Source organism: Lissotriton helveticus, chromosome 11 (assembly GCF_964261635.1).
Source record: "Lissotriton helveticus chromosome 11, aLisHel1.1, whole genome shotgun sequence".
Lineage (NCBI taxonomy): Eukaryota > Metazoa > Chordata > Amphibia > Caudata > Salamandridae > Lissotriton > Lissotriton helveticus.
Window position 1 is genome coordinate 152,776,549 of NC_136072.1, and position 20,989 is coordinate 152,797,537.

The 20,989-nt window shown below is 42.3% G+C and overlaps 1 protein-coding gene across 2 annotated transcripts in view; it reads right to left on the reverse strand.

Annotated features, from left to right (window-relative positions):
• Nucleotides 1-4,168: 4,168 nt before the first annotated feature.
• PDCD10 (programmed cell death 10) overlaps nt 4,169-20,989 on the reverse strand; it is a 186,512-nt gene continuing 169,691 nt past the window's right edge. For both annotated transcript variants that reach the window (XM_078665863.1, XM_078665864.1), the window contains exon 8: nt 4,169-9,903. In XM_078665863.1, coding sequence (XP_078521989.1) covers nt 9,822-9,903 — 82 coding nt within the window. In that variant the 3' untranslated portion in view covers nt 4,169-9,821. The remainder of the gene's footprint in view (nt 9,904-20,989) is intronic.

Genomic DNA, 20,989 nt, shown 5'->3' on the forward strand with positions numbered 1-20,989 from the left:
TGTTAAATGGTGTATTAACAGAGTTTCAAAATGAAGAGGGGGACAAGACAGGGGTGCCCCCTGTACCCCCTTCTTATTGATATATATATATATATATATGGAACCACTTGCTCACAAATTAGGAACTGATAAGATCACACTTATTCACCAGCTTACAACACACAGGAAAATTTCATTATATGCAGGCGATCTTGTAGTCTATACTTCTGACCCAAAGCAAACACTGTCAAGGATAGAACTGACTGCTGAATTCGGTGTATTGTCTGGATATTTAGTCAATATATTGAAAACGGAAGAAATGTGCTGGAACATTATTGGATGGGGTGGTAGAGTTTGCTCCGAGATAAAATATATGGGGATAACAATTGTTGACAAAATCGATGAGCTCCCTTCTCGTAACTTGAAGCGAGTAATGAAGGAGGTAGGTAGGAATCTAGTCTGGTGGAAGAACCTACCATTGTCAATATATGGGAGAGTAAATTTAATAAAAATGTCTGTTCTACCAAAATTAACCTACCTTTTTAATTGCATACCACTTAGTATCCCTAAAGAGGAACTTAATACATTTCAAGGGAGAATATACAGCTTTATCTGGGCATCCCGGGGGGTACCCCACTCGTGGGGAAAAATTAGAAGCTGTCTTAGGAAGGGGGCTGGCATTACCAGACCTTAGACTGTATTGCATGGCCTTTCAATTAAAGAATTTTTGCAAATTGGCGGGAGAACCCGAGAACACTACATGGGGTCTACTATTGGGTGAAATGACTAAAGAAGTGGGAGGAGCCAATCTATATACATTTGGAGCCCGAACTTTTTTCAAAAAAGTAAGGCTAAAGGTGTTGAAAGCAGCCATAAGTCGTTGGCTTGCAGTGAGACGGACCTTAAAGATTTGCTACTTCTCTGAGTTTGCTCCAATATGATAGCCCCCAGGGACACCAGAATGTTTGAATGACTCCTTGAGCCTGCGTCTAAAGGAGGCAGGAATTATAAAATGGGGAGATCTAATAACAGTAGGCGGATTGGTCCCAAGGGAGGTTCTGAACACTAAGACAGGCAACAGGCTCTCCAGGTTTAAATACCTGCAACTTACTTCATGTGTTGTGGCTGTAGGGGAGAAAGTTTGGGGCAATTGGGAATTTGAGACCTTGCTACAAGATTCTGGACAGAAAGCTAAAGAAGTAGCAATATGGTACAGATATTTGGTGGAGGCAGAGGAAGAGAAAATGAAGGATTTATCGGCGGTCTGGACAGATGTTTTGCAGGAGGGTAGCATAAACTCTTTGTGGATTGACTCCGTGAAACTACTATATGCCACCGTAACACCAGCAGATTTTAAACGCCACCATTTTTTTGTTATCCAGACTGTATTGGACACTACAAAGATTATCCGAATTTGTGTTACAGCCGGTGCCAAGATGTAAAAAATGCAACTACCCACAGGAAAATGATGTACAAGTTTTCTTTAGATGTGCAGTGCTCAAAGAATTCTAGAGGTCTCTGGAAAATAGCACAAGGGCTATCCTAGGAGAAAATATAATCTTAACCGAAACATTGGTAATCCTAGGAGTGGACTATGTATCCCAACAGGCTCTAAATTACAAGGAACAGGGTCTACTGTTCTACCGGATACTCCTGGCCAGGCGGGAGATCTGTAAACATTGGTTTGATCCCGAACCTCCAAACCCAATTACCTGGCTAAATGTGGTTAAAAGGACGTGCATATTAGTTACTCAAGGGCTCACAAGTAGATCTGCAGAGGTATGGGCTTTTTTGAATTGGTCTGGCTGAAAAGTAATTAATTGGGTTACGAATTCGGAAAACTAGTCCAATGATTACATCAAGCCATGGATTGGGGCGGTATGGAGGTTTTTAAACCCCACTCTCCCCCCCACCTACCAGGATCGATGCCGTGGAAGGTGATGTACGAAACTGCTTTGACCATAGAAGGATCAAGGGTGTTTTCCAATCGGCCCAAAATGCAGTAGCCATGATGTAATGAGGAAAGAAAAAAAATACAAAACTTGCATATGCAGTTCAAGTTCAAAGAGCCATCAGTCTGTTTACTTAGCATTACCAAACTCCATGAATCTCATGGCTGAAGCTGTGCAAACCTAATCTTAATGTGGGTTGGACTTTCCTGTACAGTGACTTTTACTGCTTGGCCGCAGTGCTAAAGAGGTTGGGCTACTGATTAGTTTATTGGCCAAGATCACTAACCCTGCAAATGTTAAAAAGATGTCATCTCCCAAAAATGCTAATTAAAGGTTTCAAGCCCAGGTTCTCTTTTTATTATATAAGTAAAAGAGCTATTGGATAATTTAAAAATGTGTCATACTGTGAGGAAGTGTGAGTTTCCAGATGGTTAATATAGACTTTATTGTAATAAAGCCACACTTATATACTTTTTAAAAATAAAATTATAATGGGTCCAAATTAGATGCAAAACAGAGCCTATTACTTGTGTAAAGAAAAGTGCTTTGGGGCAATACAACAGAATCCGTAACTCCTCTTACTTTCAAATTGTAGCATTAAGGGTAAATTGAAGAAATATTTAGTTGTTCCACAAAAATCACGACTACCTATTTTGGCGAGTATAAAAAAAATACATAATGCTTGGACTATTTTAATGATTTAGAAATCCCAATTTCACAATATGCGTAGTTTACAATATACACTGCAGAGGATCTTTAAGTTCTTGTTCAGATGTGCCAGACTATTTTTTTTTTTTTTTTTTTTAATTGTGCGGGTAATTTTTCTCAGTCCAGTCATCAAGTGATTCTTTTGTACTGGCTGTATATGTATGCAGGGATTTTGAAGTGCGGATTTCGTTGGAGGACAGTTTAAAACGTAGATTAAACAGAATTTATTTGTAAAGTAGGTCACAGCTACCTATTGTTCGGATAGTCTTAGCAAGCTACCATCCTTTATGTACTGCATCACAGACAGACAAGTTATGATTGAGGACAATGGAGCAAACCTACTATTAATAAATTTTTAAAAAGGGCGATGCATTGAATTCATCTGGTCATAAATGCAGTGATTTGAAATAAGCTTACCAAAATGATCAGTATTTAGTCATCAAAACAAACTGCATGCATTTTGAGTTCAACACAAGTCAAATGAAAACGTTTAGACACCATAATACTACTGTTTCACCAATTCTTAGAGTCTGATTATTTTTCACATCTGTGCAGAGAAGTAAAAAGTAGGATTCAGAACTCCCTAATTGGTAAATAAGTAGGTTTGGCCACTCGGATAAGTCCACCTATCCTTCTCACACGAATTCTACAAAGTCAATGCACAAATGCAAACTCAAATATCCAACAAATTGCTTAATGTTTAACATAGTATATTTAGTTAAAACTACATTAAGCAAGTATGCTACACGTTAAGCATTTTCACAGTATTTGAAACAGTTTAACACGGTTAAAAACTAGAAAATTAAAGTTATACATATTTTTTAAATCATATAGTTGAATAAGTAATAAACAAGGAAAAATGAATGATAACATATTTGCACACTTTTAAAGCTGAATACTGCATGAGGACACACTTATCAAGGGCATGGGTCACTTGCGTCTTAAAGGCTTCAGTATTTACCAAATGGTTAACAAAATAATTAGTGCCATCTCAAAAGCAGCTCAGTATGTGCAATATTTTGTTAACGATAATAATGGGGAAAGCAGTGGCAGTGTTCCATTCACTTGGACAATCAGACAGAAGGATTAATCTTATCCCAGGCAATTGATGTTTGCCATTCAGGTCTTGTCCAACAGGTGGTTTGAATCAAAAAGATTTTAAACAGTGAAGTAAAGCAACTGTATTTCAATGAGTAAATTACCCCCCACTCCTCCCCCCAACACACACCCCATATTTTTCACCCTTACAGTGTTCTGGAGACTAACTACAAGATTAGATAAAAAAAAAATTACATCTTTAAATTGAGCTTGATATTACAACTTAAGAAGGTGCTTGTGTGGCTTTAATCACTGTAAGCTGATTGAAGCCAGGACAGTCAAAACAGGCGGCTGAGAGAGCTCTTTGAAGCAGAGTCTGAATAGTTGAGAAGACACTGCTTTTGCAAAAAAAAAATTGGATTTTTCTCACCTCACTATCAGGAATATTTGATGAAAATAGTGTCTAATTATGGTAAAGACAGCAGACAGTCTGAACTGGTAAAAATGCTTCTTTATTTTTATATACAGTACATACATTTCACAGAGAGATTACAGGTTGTGGCCCATCTCCCTATAGCAATGATCTAAGGCCCTTATGCTGCACATAAGAGACTTGCACAATATCTACTCTGCGTTTGTAGAGAAAAAGCCTAGCATAACACAAGACAGGGCTCTGAAGTCAACAACTTAAAGGTCAAGTTTTTATAAATATTGGCAAATAATATAAATCTAATCTGTGTTTGCAAACCTGTAGATCATTCCGAGTAACAAAACAGAATATTCCTCTACTGCAACACCACAAGAGATATTCCTGCCATTAAAAGCTGTGGAGAAAAGAAACTGCAAGGATAGAAAGGAAAGAAGGGAAGAGGAGGGTAAGAATGGTATGATGCCATTGAGGCTTGCAATGGCAGAAGAGAAAAGTTAAGATACAACATGCATGCATTCCGTCACAGCAAACTGGCGTTTACTTCATTCTTTTTAACATTAACAGTAGTTAACAAATGCATATTTTGAATAGGGTATTTTAATCGCTGTTTAATCTTTCTCCAACAATCTCAAAATTAGAATGTATCAATAAACGGTTACCTTCCTTTAGGCATTGGTATTGCAATGATCACATTCATAAATTGCAAGAAAAGAATCAACATATTTAAGAGCGCTTGGGGAGTGGAGGAGATACAATGAGCTGTGAGAATAACCAATTTTGAGGGATGAAGATGTCATTGTGGCAGATTAAGCAACACATTCTCCGCTCTGGAAGACCGCAGCACTTAGTCTACTGATGTTAACATAGCACTTAAAGGTGCGGAGCAGGGGAAATCACCGCTAGACAGATACAACATTTCTTTATAACCATACCTAGGAAGCAGTAGAAGTTTAAGTCCATTGCCCCTTGGCCATAAGAAATGCAAATGATGGCATGCAGGCAAAAGCAAGACGATCATATGGTGGAGAAGACATAATTAAATCATGAATGAGTTATTTACACCAGTATGTGTGAGCAACTGTAAGGTCTGGGAGGAGAAAAGGGAAGATAAGTAATTGAAAGGACACCAGGTATAGATTTAAGAGGGAGAAGTTTTAGGAGCTGGGGGGACAAAGAAAGAGGGGTCTGAGATTTCCAGGAAACAAAAAAGGCAGTATTCCTTAAATTTAACATATCTCAGGTCTGCAAATGACTGCTTGGGAAGAGACTTTGGATTCCATAAGAACGAGTTCAGAATACACACCACACGAGCAAACAGTAGAGTGACTATGGGGTAATGTTTGTGATCTCTGGTGGTGCAAAGTATTTTCACTGCTCACCTAATAGACCGTTACAGACATTTCAGACTAAGAACAGTTTTCCAGCTTAAACCTATCTGTATGTTTGAAACCCTACATTATTACATCAGCTGGGATACGCATTTGTGATAAGCAACCTTCTTACTTACATTTGAACACAAAATTAGAATGAAAAAAATATGATCAAGTGACAATCACTGTAACAGGAAAGCGAATGTAACATTTCGTACAATCCATTTATCAATATATCAAATGAACTTAAATATGTGGTAGTAGTTATTGCATCAGACATAGTGCTTTTTGAAGACATTTTTACTCAGAATGGCAATGACGTTCAACAGATTTTGAAACCAGTGCAACTTTACTTTCTAGTCAGCCCACCCCAAAGTAAAAGAACTAGCATGAGAAACATATCAGCAAAATAAAAAATATCTAATTACTCCTGGCAGGAAATTAGCAACTGCGGGTTTAACACATGAAAATACTTCCAGTCTGTAACACTAAGTTAGGCAGCTACAACATTTTGTTTGTAGTTAGAATTGTGCTTTAGCACAAGAATTTAAGTTGAGGTCAAGTATGCAGTGCAGGACTGACAGTTTCCCAACTGTTAAAGAATGTTAGAAGCTGTTAAAAAGAAACTACTTTGAGAACCTTTAGCTATCCACCTATATGTGCACGAGGAAGCTATCTTTCACCTGCTTAGGCATTAATCATAGCCAGTTGATCGCTTTATGTTTTTATGAATGGCTCAGTGTGGATTACAGTTTTATATAAATGCTCCATATAGTACGTGGCATACTACCCCAGTAACTTTAAAAAAAAAAAATAAGGGCTACTTTTCAGCGTGCCGACAGCACCAAATTATTAACAAAGATACACTGAATTATATCTTGGGCATACCTTCAAGTAAAAAATATAAAAACAACTACCGGAAGAGGGTAGTAGAAACAGGGTAGATCCGTTTCTTTAACACACGAGATAATACAACACATTAGGATCATTACCACCTTATACTTTTAACAAGGGTACAGTGCTTCATGATCCCTATAACTTAGGATAGCACTTCCGCTGTACTGATAAGATATATTTGTGCCACAACAAGCGCTGCTCTTAACGTTCCCTTAAAAACATTTTTTTTTTTAAATAAGCACCTCTACTTGGCTTAACTAGCCATTTAGTGCAATGCTTCACTGCTCTACAACCCTACTTTCATGATCAAGAGACTGAGGTATACTAGAATCCATGTTGACCACAAAAAACAGACTTATCAGCACTAAAACTGGATATTTCTAAATAATCAGAACTATGAAGCAGTTCGCAGAAGCATATGATGATCACTCCAGAATCCATGGCAGTAAACCTCATATATACTTTCAATACAGGGCAACTTCTGTGCTGACTACAAAGTACTGAACCAGTCTCAAAACTAGAAGTGTATGCGCAAGCATCCGCTATAGCAGGAAGGTGCTTGTGAGTAATGTCAATCAGAATTAGTGGGACTACGATGTAAGCGTTACTGACTGTACTTTTCATTGCTTACCACCCGAGGGGAGTTGCAGGCGCTTGATATCAATTTACCAGCACAATCATGGCACTATCATAGTACAATTGAGGTTTTAGAAAGCACCTTTAAGAAAAGAGGCATCAGATTATGCATGGAGACGCACACAGATTGAATTATTTCCTGCGGCTTTGCCAGAGAAAAGTTAAAAAATAATAATATTGGCGTGTGTATTATAAAGCAGAATATACCTTGGGCTGTGCTTTTATAATGCAAATGTCAAGAATCAAGCCAATAAAAGCCTGAAAGGATGCCCGTTGATCCAATAGCACCTAGGAAGACAAAACCTAGCGCTGGCATTTAACCTATTAAGGTTCTATTGTGCAGGGCTCAGGCATACATGGCAAAGGCAATGCACAGAGTTCTGTAATGGAAAGTGGTTTCACACTCCCTAGCTGTAGAGGAATATTGAAAGGCTCTCTTTATGATGGAGGAAAGACACTAATTTGGTCAATGTCTAGATCACAGCCATCATTAAAAAAAAAAAAAACAGCTCGAGTCCTGGACTGCACAGATTTTGTGTATGTGTTGTTTACCTCTAAGTGCCTAACCCAAGAACACAATGTTTAATAAAGTAGATACCAGATCAGATGCCGGTGAAGAAGTGGGAAAGAACTGAAACGTAAGTAATTCAATTGATGGGTTCTGCTGTTTTAAATAAAGGTGAAACACAGAAGTAGACTGATATTTAGTCTTTAATCACCAGACCTGTATTGTCCCCTAGCTACATTTCCATTTATTTTGAGATATGATGAAACTAGTTTAATTTTGATATCTGTATTCCTTTAACACAATCGTGGTAGGCGAGTATTGGCTCAGTTTCTGGCCTTAATGTCTAAAGATCCTCATCACGTTTGATCAGTTGTACCCAGTGAAAGACCAGGACTTAGAATGTATGTGTGGCAATTTGATTGGAAAAGTCATCTGAACACAGGAACTGAACTCTGCTTTCATATGCCCTCTCTGTGACACTTCATTACACTATCCCATGGATCTTCTTCATCAAACAGCTATTAAACCTATAGTGAATTATGTATATAGGAGGACAACTTAATTTTAAACCTTCCTCAATCTATGGTGCTCCTCAGGATTGGGGATGTTCATAGGTTTCACCAGTGAAGGCATACAGTGAAGTTTGAATGTAAAAGGGGAGTAAAAGGCATAGTTTGTAGTGGCACAGTCAAAATTCAAGCAATTTAAGGTAAAAATATCTGCAGCAACAACTTCCTTCAATTTTCATAGAACCTACTGTTATCTGCCTGTTCCAAATAAGATAGTGACAATAACCTAAAAAACACAAGACATAACACACATGGTGATAACGTGGCAGTCAAAATCTTGCCAAGACAAGTTTTTAGGAAAAGGGTATTTCAATTCAATATAGCTTAAAGTATGAAATCTCAAAATCTGTTACATGTTCTCTTTAGACGCCAGAAGAAAAAAAAAAGATCCATGATGTACAACTGTTAGGTATTAAAGGCATACTCAAGAACAAGTGCTGTGTGAATACACATGCTGTGTAATTTATAACTGAAAAATAGGATTGTCTACCTTAAAATGTTGTTAAAGATAGACTTAAGTATTCATTGTAATCTCCCATGGAGTACTAAACTTCATACCTGGAGCAAAATAAAACAGTGTGTCGGTCTTTAAAATGAATTTTCTGTAACCAATCACTACCACAACCTCTCTGGTACCTATTATCGCAATTGTCCAGCACCTTCATTTCTTGTTCTTAAACAAGTCTTATTGTCCACACCACAAAATGGAATAAGCCTAACTATTCCGACCATCTGCTGCACCAGCATGATGCTCAGAGATGAAGAACGTGGTTCCGCTCTTACAAAGTCTCTAAGCAAAAACTTCCCACAATACCAATACATTAAGTTTGAAACCCTTTCCTCAAGGAAACAATAGATGACTTCACATGCACAAACATGTCCCGGCAAACTCTCAGTGCACAAATTGTTTGTCTTGGCCAAACCCCCAAAACAATCCCTCAATAAAAAAAATTACAATTTTTAAAACACATCTGGTAACTCCTGTGACCATGATTAAAGTTCAGAAAATAGAGCCCTTTCTGTTTAATAATAAATTAGGTGTCAATATTGCATACACTGCATATTACAACAAATTATCAGTAGCATTAACTTCATTTTGCAAGTTCCAATCAATATCATTCTCTCTCAAGACAGAAGGATATATGTGTCCCTTTTTATTCTTGCAGTGCTTTCCTTAACTTTACACAACCTTGATACTTTACATTGTTCACATATTTGACAATGGAATTGTATTTGTTGTATTTTATTACAATTCCCTCATTCTGTATGTACCCTTTGTGCTGCACATGTAAAACCCCAAAAACATTTGGAAAAAAAGCTGATTTAACAGATGTAAACTATTTATTGAATATTTGCCACCAAATATTGTTAAATACATAATCTTGCAGCTCTTTGCTTTCAAGTTAAAATGTCAGAAACAAAACACCAATATTTACACTTTTTATAAGGAATGTTACATAATGACACATTAAGGCGTAAATTCTTTTGGCTTATAATTCTGAAAAGAATGATAATAGCAAAAAGTGATGCAAAATCTTCATAGTGAGATTATGATTAAGCTACAATAAATCTTACAAAAATATGGTGTAAGCTGGCAATAATCCCATTCAACATTCTGCATTTTGTCCCTCAAAAGGAACTGATAATTTATACAGTCCAAGCTTTAAAATTTACAGATGAAGGTAGTTTCTTTCCCACCATTGAAAATTACAGCTTTTTTTCATGTACAGCTTTTCAGGCCACAGTTTTGAAGGTCTGTAGTATCAAGTTGGTTTGATGAATTAGTCGGTTGGCACTTACAAACACGTTTATTGCCCTGTTATGAGAAAAAAAAGGAAAGTAATAACTGCAGTTGCATTCACAACTAATTGTTCCACAGTTTAGACACTATGAAAAATATGTTGTTGAGGCAACAAGTACACTTCCACATCTGAAGGAAAAAATAATACACTAGGCAATTATTTATAGTTGATTTCCTATTCTTCCATCCAGTCCAAAACCTGACTTAATTTCTTTGCATTAATAAAAACAAAACATGTTCAATGAATGGAGAGTCTGTGGCAACAATGATACATTAAGCAGTCTTTGAATGTTGCTACGGATAGTGAGAATTCATGCTACTACTAAATAACGTGTTCTCTGTGTATGTGACCATTCGATCACAAAGAGCAAACACCTGATCAGATTTTCTAAGGTTTAAATTGCATAATGCAATAGCAGCAAAAGCATTGACAAAAAAGTATGTACATAGTAGCCATTCCATGGTACATAGTCAAGTATCAGTTTGACTAGAAACAAAGATCAGGTTATGAAATTGATGGGTGGCAAATGATTAACTCAGATCTGATAACATAAATAAAATATTTACAGCACTAGAGTGGGAAAGTAAAAATTGGTCTTTGATTGTTATTTAAAATTTACTAACTTTAGGTGATCCTTGAAAACGCTTTTGAAGAAGTGTAGCATATGCTGCTGAGAGTGTGCTCCAGTGCAGTGATCCCAGTAAACGGAAGACCATGATCATGAACACAAGCTATAACGTAGCACAAAGCCTTTCAGTAAACATTATAGAAAAATACTCATGTTGTGGTGAACTAACTTGCTGGATGACCTGCAGTTTTCAGGGATTACTGCATGATTTACAGGGTTATATAACATGCTGCCACATATGTAAATGTTCAAATATGTGAACTAATTATTCTAATCTCCAAACAACATTCATGCTATTTCTTTGTATATAGTGATGAGGCTTAGGTGACAGGGTCTGGGCAATACATTAAAGCTTCTAGATGATGTGAACTTGCAATTAAAGAGAATCTGGGCCACAATACTGGTTCCACAGGGAAACCCTGGTAATTGTTGTAAATAACTTCCTTCCAGGGCAGGAGTAAGGATCAAGTTACTTACCTTAGCTAGCAAGCTTTCCGGTGGACACTAACAGCATATCCCTCACCTTAAGAAAATCCCCAGGCACTAGGATAGATCTGGAGGGTTCTTCCAACAATGCTCCCACTTGTCAGTAAGTAGCCTCATGTCTCTCCAATGACCCCACATTGCCCAGGAACAGACATACACCCCTGCACGCTGATTCCAGTTTCTTGAATCTTTCTTCACCAGGGACTTCAGAAATTAAGCAAATAACATTTTCTAAGACAGTGAGCTGAAATCCTAACTTGGGATCTGATTAGACAGTAAAGAGGCCACTTCATAGAATGGGGGATGGGAAGGAAGTGAAAAATCTGCAGCTAGAGTATCCACCAGAAAGATAGTTACAGAGGGTACTGAAGTAACTTGATATTCTTACAGATCGTAACCACAGATTTCTCATCCTTAGACATCGATAACTCAGGAAAAGCCAATCTGGACTCTTCAGTGATTTCAAAAGATGATCCTTTATTAGCTTCTTCGACCACTGGTAGCGTAAAGTGATGGAATGATCCAGCCAACACGTTTTGCCCCAATTGGGGCTTCCACAGGGCAAGTTTCACAACGCACGAATCTTGATACCGATCACTGCAGTCCCGGGATCATACTATCTCAACACTTTTAAAAACTGTAAGGCAGCAATCCATTGGGTACGGATATCCACAAGGGGACACTTTCAATAGGTGTTCCACTTATTCAAGAAGGTTCACTGTCTCTTAAAATACGTCGCAAGTTCGTCAATATGTGAAATATATTGCAAGAATCCAAAAATGTCTTCTGGTCACCTTGATAAGAGACTCTCCTGACGGTAAAGCAAGAAAAATACCAGAATCCAAAAAAATGATTTCCTTTTGGTCACTATAAGTGACTCTCCGAAAAGTGTACTTCACACTTGGTACTGCATGTCAGCGTTTCAGCCTGTCAGCTTCCAAAAAAAACGCACAACCGAACAAGAAAGTTTTGACCAGCCAGATAGTTAATGGATAAATATCAGCATTAGTCACCTAAAGTGCACTGCTACCTAAATCCATAGTTTTTTGCCCAAAATGCCATTCCAGTTTAAACCCAGCCATATGCAAAATAAGTCTTGACCCTTCTCCCCATGGGAACAGCCCAGCTGGAACTGCCAGGGAATGTTCTCCCTGGACCGGAAACTAACATCCCGAGACCGGTTTTGGGAATCCCCCATATCAGCCAGGCTAGCTTGAATCCAGTGGCCTGATTAGCACCGGACCAACGTCTGGGCATACGCATCCCAAATGGGGTAACAAATGCAAAAAGAACAATTGATGGACGGAATGCAGAACAATATCAAACACTCACCACCAGAGCAGAGATATGGGCCTAAATGCATCGCTTTCTTTGCCCAACTTGCCATTCCAATTTAAACACAGCCATATGCAATTCAGTCTTGACCCTGCACCCCATGGGAACAGGCCAGCCTGAACTGCCAGGCTAGGTCTCCCTGGACCGGAAACAAGCATCCTGAGCTATCACTCCTCTACAGCCAGGCTACCTTGAATCCAGTGGCATGGTTAACACTTTATTCCAAATGGCAAGAATGAACAGAAAATGACTACCCTCCATTGTAAATATGAGGAACTTTTGGTGACTCTTCTTAATCAAGATACAGATATAAATATGTTTTAGGTTTAATGTCACCATGAAGTCTTCCTCTTTTAGCACAGGATTAATTCTTGAAGTGTCTTGACAAGCTAGTTCAAAAACCTTATGTCAATTGTGGGGTTTTGAGAGATCTTTCTTTGGTACTCTAAAACATATGCGTTTAATGTCTTTGCTGCACTACTTCTTTAGGACTCACTCTGTCGATTCTTTCCCGCAAAGTTACTTTATTTCTTTTAAGAGAAGCAGGACATTCGGTTTTTTACCTCTGTGTCTTGGATGGTGTGATTTGCTTTTCTAGTTCTGTACAGTATCCGTGATGTATGACATATGACATTTAATCGCCTGTCAGATTTTCCTCCAACCCTCTCGAACACCTTGCAGTCTGGTCCAAAAAGTGATCTGTACTCCCCTGCCGAGTCAATTGTTTGCCTGGCCTGGGCATCTTGCAGCAGAGCTTTTTCCTCCAGCTTGAAGTCTGCCTCCCCGCTACTGCCACTGGAGAGCATACCTTCTGTTTCTGATCCTTGGCCTATCTAGAAGTGCTGTTCTTGGAACAGAGGTCATCCCAGTCTTCTTCTATTGTAAGATCCATGCCTTCGGAAGGATGCCTTCGCCTGAAGGGCTCCCATCATTCTTCCAGAGCCGTCGTACTTTTAATTTGTTCTAATGAGAAATCCACATCTACACTAAACAGGTTGCAGCATGTAAAGGGCACAATCATATTTGTCTGTGCCTTCTGTTTAAATCCTGAGCAATCCACAACTTATCGGTATGGTTTAAGTACATTACAGTCTACCATGTCTGTGTCTAAGGAAGAGTTTAGGCACATTTGGTATGGTTCTTCCTCTTGGGTGACACACTTTACCCTTTTTTTATATTAGTCTAGCAGATACTGCATAAGTTATTCAATCTCTTCCCAATGTTAAATGCAATATCTCATAAGCAGCACATCTTTTCCCCCACAGATAGAGCCTTTTGCTGTGCATATATGGTGGTAGTCTGTGGAGTATGTTGATTTGACATTTTGGCAGCTAAAGCTGCAGCTACATGGTTATAGTATATGCTGGGCTTTGAGGAGAGGTCTTGTGTTTGTGTGAATGCATGCAGTAACTGCTTTCAAAGAGGCTGGTTCCCTGAATGCCTCCTTGCTTCGAAGCAACAGGTAACATGGGAAGAACCGGGTTTCTCCTTAGAATTGGGCAAAGCGTTTGCAGAATAAAGCAGGACTCTTTTTTCTTTTTTTCCAGGTGCATCACGTAAGTGCCAGCTGCTCTTTTTATTAAAGACAAGACATCTATTGGTAAGGGCATTAAGAAACAAGAAATGATCTCCTCCAGGGCAGATCCTGTCTTCCTGTCTCCCTACTGACTTGTGTTCTTAGATGGAGGAAGGTTTGTTCTTATGCAAAGTGGTCAGTATTGGTGTCAGGAATCTATTATGGCAGCTACTTCCCTGGTTGAAGGCTAGATCATTCCAGCTAATTCTGGTGCTGCACGAGGTCTTTCACTACTCCTCTTTGAGGGAACATTCTCCATGAAGGATTCTTTGCCTTTTCCCTTCCGCTAATGTCTAATCTCTTTCTAAGTATAGTCCACTAGTTAGTCCACACAGGTGTCCTTGCTTTTGAACTGGTCTCTTCAACTGCAGAATGTTTCTGCGCCTGCATCAAAGGAATTTCTCTCTCTTTGGGTACATCTGTCTTCACACTGAAGAACTGTGACCTGCAGGTACTCTTAAGGGACATGTTTGCAGACTTGAGGCTCTCTGGTTAGGTAATTCTTCAATTACTTTGATGTCTACCTACACAGAGTCTTCATTACCGGAACTTTCGGCTTCCAATGGCCTTTTGTATTTCCTCAAACATCTAATTACGCTTCATCAGAATTGCTGAAGTCTAATGTTTTTGCCTGTGCTATGGCGTGGTATTGCATGCGTGGTTTCTTCCTTACTATAAAGGCTTAGATTGAAATCTTTTAAATATCCTTGATTTTTCTTTTTAAAAATGCACAGGTAAAACCAAATACGAGAGTCTTTCTGTGCCTATTTACGCTCTCAACAGAACCTACCCACCACTCCAAGTTTCTCTTGACAACAATTGGCACTCAGTATGAAGCCCCCACTGGCATGACAGAAGTGATGCTCCTAAAGACTGTGGCTTTCACATGTATGCTGCCCAATACTCCCCCATGCCAATCCTCACCAGCACAGTCAATCTCATGTAGGCACCGCAAAAATTTAATGTATGCCCTATCTTAGTGGCAGGCTACAACAGGATTTGAGGATGCATTGCAGGATTCAAGGATGCATTGCAGGATTCGAGGGCCTGAGGATTTACGGATTCAAGGATCTACTGTAGGATACTGTGATTATACAGTTTATAAAAGAAACACCCAGGGCATGGCTAGGTACGTGGCTTTTCTCCCTACTGATGAGAGGAAGCCTCTGCATGGATTCAATATTCAATTGTGTTCCTTTGCTTGGGCTCATCTATGTACCCGTGTTCCTCGCTATCCTGTCGAGATAATCCTCACTTCGGGCCACAAGAACATCTTCTCAGACGTTTTCTGTTTGTAGTGCTTCTTGAAATTCCTCTGCATTATCAGATCACAGACTTTCCTCAATCGTTTAAATTATTAGACCGCTTTAATGCGTAGTATTCATATGTCTCCAGTTATTGATAGCGAGGGAGAGTCCGATATTACTTGTTTGGATCGAGGGTTGATAGTTAATATAAAAAATAAAAAAAGTAACTTGGGGGAGATTTCAGAGAATACGAGAGAACTTCCATTCAACAAGACTGTGTGACTACAAACTGGTCTCGCATAACTACTCACTTTCCACCTCTTTCCTGTCAGTGCTTAGCACAGTCTTTAAATGCATTTGGCACCATCAAAGGGGAAGGAGACTAGTCCTGCTCACATTCACATAAAAATATTCGGAACTACCAGATAGTAGTGACTTGAAACTGTCATGAAGTGTTCAGGGCTGTATATGACCCCAAGAACAGAAAAAAATAATCTGAATAAAGCGACTACACAATGGGGCAATCTAGACTTCCATTCAACATGTCATGATGAAGGCTCAGGTTGACGTCTAAAAGAAGAAAAAAGGAAGAAAAAACAAAATAGAGAAGCTTTCCAGACCAACCATTAAATGTTGTAATAATGAACTGCACTTTAGTCTACAGCAGGTTCATTCTCCAAAATCTGAATCCCACCTTTGTTAGAAATTATTTTATTTTTATAATATTATTCTTGATGTTTTTGACAACAGATATTGCAGCAGACATTAATACACATACATGTGCACAGCAGTTAAGATTCCAAGGCCAACTTTCTGTTTACATGTAATATTGCAAGTGACAATGAGGGATACTGCAAAGCCATCATATTTATCAGTAAGCAATAAGGTGGGCTTTCATTCAACCTGCCTCCTCGTACTACACTCCCCGTTCATTCTACTCTGCATCCGTGCCACTCTCATTGGGTTCATTATCATTCTGCTCCCTCTCAGACTCATTTGGGTTGAGGACAGAGTTGTACAGTTCTCGCCATCTGCGCGGTCTGTCTGGAGCTTATCTCTCCGATTTAGTTTCATATGAGTTTCCTCCGTTAGGGCTCACTCCCTATCAAACCTGAGCCATGGTGCCAAGTCCGGGCTTCCCTGCCCCATCCTGGTTATGGCTACTCTGCGCCTGGCCAGGACCATCATCAGCTGCAGCAGTTTGTAAGCTATTTTCCGCTTCATGGGTTTCCGTACATGGGCTAAAAGGCATTGGATTGGCTCCTCTCTTATGGGGAGACCTGTGCTCGTACGCACCTTTTCTACAACTCGTGACCAGTCCTGCTGTAGCTCAGGACATGCCCAAGCAAGGTGCAGGAAATCTGACTCTTGTGCTCCACACCCGGGACACGTGTCAGCGTTGTGAGATACATCGTAGTTTCACTGGGGTGAGGTAGGTGTGGTGTGGTGTAGAAAATTGTAATGGATCAGTTTGAACCTTGCGTTGGAGGAAACTGTTTATGAGCGTGCACATGTCCGCCCAAGCTCTATCCTCTATTTTTTCATTGAGGTCCCCCTACCATGCTGCCCTTGACCGCAGGGACTGGGCCTTAGAATCTAGCCAAATGGGTTTATAAAGGAGCGATATCATCCTGTGCCCGGATCCATATGTTAGCAGCAGGTCCAGAGTACTTGTGGGCTGCGGGATGTCGGGGTACTCTGGCCAGGTAACTCTGACCATCTCCAGGATACCCATGTATTGTAGGTAGTGACCCTGCCCAAGGGAGAAGCTATCACAGGCTTGTTCATACGTCCTGAACGTTTTGCTTGGATAGAGGTCCGCAAGGACTTCACATCCACCATCCCTCCGAGCTTGGAAGGACATATGGGCGCCCATTTTTCGAATAGGGCTAGTATTCATATGAGGAGCTCTCTGTGAAACGGTACATGTTGCAGCACCGGTTCCACATATTGCTGCCCTATATTCGCGGTTTGGCACACTATGTGAGGAAGATACCCCCGACCCCCCTCCCTCGCATAAACGCTACTGGAAGTGTACCTGGTTCTACTCGGCCAGCTAGGAGTAGTTTTTCCCAGTTGTCCTTTACCTCAAGCCAGCAGGATGCATGCTGCAGCTGGGCAGCAAAGTAGTACAAGTCAAAGCGTGGGGCCTCCAGTACACCCTCTTCATATCTGCGTGTCAGCGTGTTGAGGGCCACTCTACTAAGCCTTCCCGCCCACAGAGGGGAGATGAGGATGGTGTTAAAATGCTTGAATATTCGTGTAGGGATTGGGCAGAATGAATTTATAAGTTCATCTAGGTAGCACCACCATTTTGGACACCGCAAGTCTGCAAATTAAGGAAAGCAGTAAAGTATTCTAGAAGGTCACGGAGCGTTTCAGGGCTTCTAGAACCCTGTATAGATTTAGAGCTATTAACTGGTCATTGTCTAGTGCAATCCTGATAGGAGCGAGAACTCTTCAATACCTTGCTATCTAAAAGTTCAAGGTTTCGGAGACACTCCAAGAGCAAGGTGGCCAAGCGCGCCAGGGTGAAAATCAGAGTCGCAGTCCAGAGACGTCCCCGAATTGTTCCAAGTGCTGCAGGAGCCAGGGTACGGCCTCCCTGGGAGATGCTACGTGCACAACCTGTCCAGGCGAGTTGACTCTGTTATCTAGGTTGGGACAGGGGCTGACCCACAATACAGGAGTCCACACCTATGGTGCCATCGGTAAGGCCCAGTAACATGCACCGGACTCTTAGCTCATCTTCAATGGCCAAATCAGACCAAATGCTGGGACAGATGAGGAGATTGGACTCCGGGGAGCGGAAATGAAGGGGCCCTCACAGGCAGTTGACCCGGAGCGTCTCTCAGTCACCTTCAGGAGGCACAGCTGCCCTGGTTATCGGGCGGAGGGAAGGCCCAGTGAAGTATGCAATGGGCTAGTTGCTCAGCTTAATCCCCCCCACCCCCCATCACCTCTGTATCTTCCTCACCGGCACCGGCACTACTTGGACCCAGTGCCTCCACCGACTGTCAGGGACAACCTCCCTCGGGTCCACAATCAAGACCCGCCAGAATCTCGGCCACGTGAAGGGTACCACATCCACTCGGGCCAGCCTGCTCAACAGCACCATGAGGAACGTCCACCAGGGGCAGTGCCTGTCGAGGAGGACTGAGACATCTGGGAGGGACCACACCACGTCGTCAGCTTGTGGGCCCTGTTGCGCCAACATCTGCCTCCTCTTGAGGCGCTCCCCACAGGCAGGCAGTCGGAGGGCCACAGCCCTGCCCCACGGAGGTCCAATCTTGTAGGCCCCGGCTCCAGGGGATCTGCTGTGCCAGAAGGATCTCCACTCCCTGCCTGATCCGATCCAGCCCGACAGGGCGAGCAGCGAGCACCAGGGGCCCAGGCAGTTTAGCCATCAGCCCCCCCTGAGGGGTGGTTTGGGGCCGGCCGCTAGTTCAATTCTGTGCCCAGGCCCGCCCCAGGCTAGGATGGGGGGGGGTCCAGGCCTCCTCCCCAGGCCAGGATGGGGGGGCCCAGGCCTCCTCCCCAGGCCAGGCCGGCCACGCAGTCGTGACCCATGGGCACCTCCCAGACGCCGAAGGATATCGTCCCTCACCGTGAGACCCAGGACCTGGCCAGGCAGGACCGGTAAGGAGCACCCAAGACTCAGGCAGCAGCAGCCGCTGGGTTCATGTCGAGGTCTCCGGTCTCAGAGCGGTCACCTCGAGTAGATCAGGTCTCATCTCGGCAGCTCAACCCCCTAAAACAGACACTTCAGAGCAAGGAGGGGGAGGGGGGGGGGGGAGGGAGAACAGTGGTGAGCTGGATGGCGCCAAAAGGCCTTGCTGGTTAGGAGATTAGCAGGATTATTCGGCAGGCCGGCCGAGAGCCTAGAGAGCTCACGTCCTGTCGAATGCAAACGGCAATGTGGCCTTACCGGAACGTTTAGGCACATTATCTGGGAATGCACATATATCAACTCTTATTGGCGCCAAGTAAACGACACGATTAACGAGGTATTACATGTCTCCCTCCGTCCTGAGGCAAGACGATGCCTCTTAAATATCTGGGAGCCCACAGACTTGTACACTTTCAAGACGCAATGGGCCACTCTGGGGTTCACATTGGCAAAAAGAAACATCGCTCAACTTTGGGGGGCAGCACGTCCACCCACATTGGAGGACTGGGAGAGAAATCGCTACTGGTGCATGTTCAGAGAAAAGACAGTGTATTTAGCAAGGGGGTGCCCTAAGTGGTCCTGTATCTGGAACCCATGGAATATTTATAGAGGAGAGATCTGTACACGACCTCGAAATACTGAACATGATGACCCTTATTTCTCCATGATGTTCCTCTCATATGTACTATCTGTATATCCTTCTGTTCATGCGTTGTGTGAAATGCCAACCACCTGGTTCTCTGTGATGTATCATTTACCGGTAATTGTTGAATAAAAAGAACTGTTGAAAAAATGTTTTTAAAAAAAGTTTTCCATTGTCTGGGGAGTGGTCTTGCTGAGCAACGTAATTGCCGCTCCTTGAGCAAGCTCTGCCGGCCGAGACATAATCCGGCTATATATCATCCTTTAACCACACCGGGAGGGACAATACTGATATTTGCTTACCTAGTGTGGAGGGGAGCAGAACGATACCGCTCCGGAGGAGAAGCGAGCCATGCTAGTCCATGCAACTATGTGCCGCGCTAGCCCCGGTTCTACGGGCGAGCTGAGCGTGGAGTGCACTGCCACAAGTGCGCGTTATATCTGTGGTCATCACTGGGAGCCGTGGTGTGGTGTTCATTGCTGTCTCGACTGTGGTGCGATCAGAGTTAGGCGGAGGTGAGCTGCCCGTGACAATGAGACTCCAGCCGCCATCTTGTGGACCCTGTTCAAGACGCCAGGCCGATCCGCACTGATCTCTGGGAGCCTTCCTGAGTGACGGACTACGAGCGAGTTGCGAGTCGTGTAACATCAGCGCTCAAGAGAGGTACCGAGGGTAGCCGCGAGGAGGGAAATTGCTCCGCTAGGAATCTTGTGGCTGGCGCGGACCTCCCACGTGGGTGGGCCCTTGCTGCGGGGCGGAAGAGTGCCTTCCCACTGGGCTTGTGGTGGACATACTGAGCCCTGTGCACGGGTATACACTAATGCCCGTGGAGATCACAGACTACCCCCCGAGGTGAATAAAATCTGAGTGAGCGGAGTGGCGATGAACAGATGAGCTGCCCCTGGTTGTGATCGGGCGTGGCAATGTGAATAGTGTGCAAAATCTTTGTGATTGTGTGGCCCCCGCATCGAACATTTGCACACTTGAAGTCCAAAGCGGTGGACAGAGGGGGTGTGCATTGACCTCCTCCATCGCACTAAAGTTAATATCTATGCTCCAGCTGGACGCCTGTGTACACATAATTGTGCCTGATCATTGGGGACCACACAAATACAATCCGGCCAGCTGGATCATAATGAAACGATTGAGGGAAAATGCCCTTGATCGCGGCATTAGAGTGCCTTTTGAGGTGTGTCTGGAGGCGGGCTGATTGGAGGTGGCTAAAAATCTGCGGCATCACTTCGGGTGAGGGGGAGAGGAGGGGGGGTGGGGGGATGTTCAGTGCCAAGATGGGGAAGACAGGCCCCAAAGCAAACTAAGCTGTCCTTGGACATTAAAAGACGCACGCGCCACACAGATTCTGGAGCAGAAGGTGACGGTGATAAAGCCTCCCTCAAGCCAATCAGATGACTGTGAGGAGGACGTAAGCGCCCTACTGTTAGTAATGAGGTCTAGCCTTAAAACAATTGACACTAAACTAGACGTACTTACCTCCCTGCTAGATAAAGCCAAGAA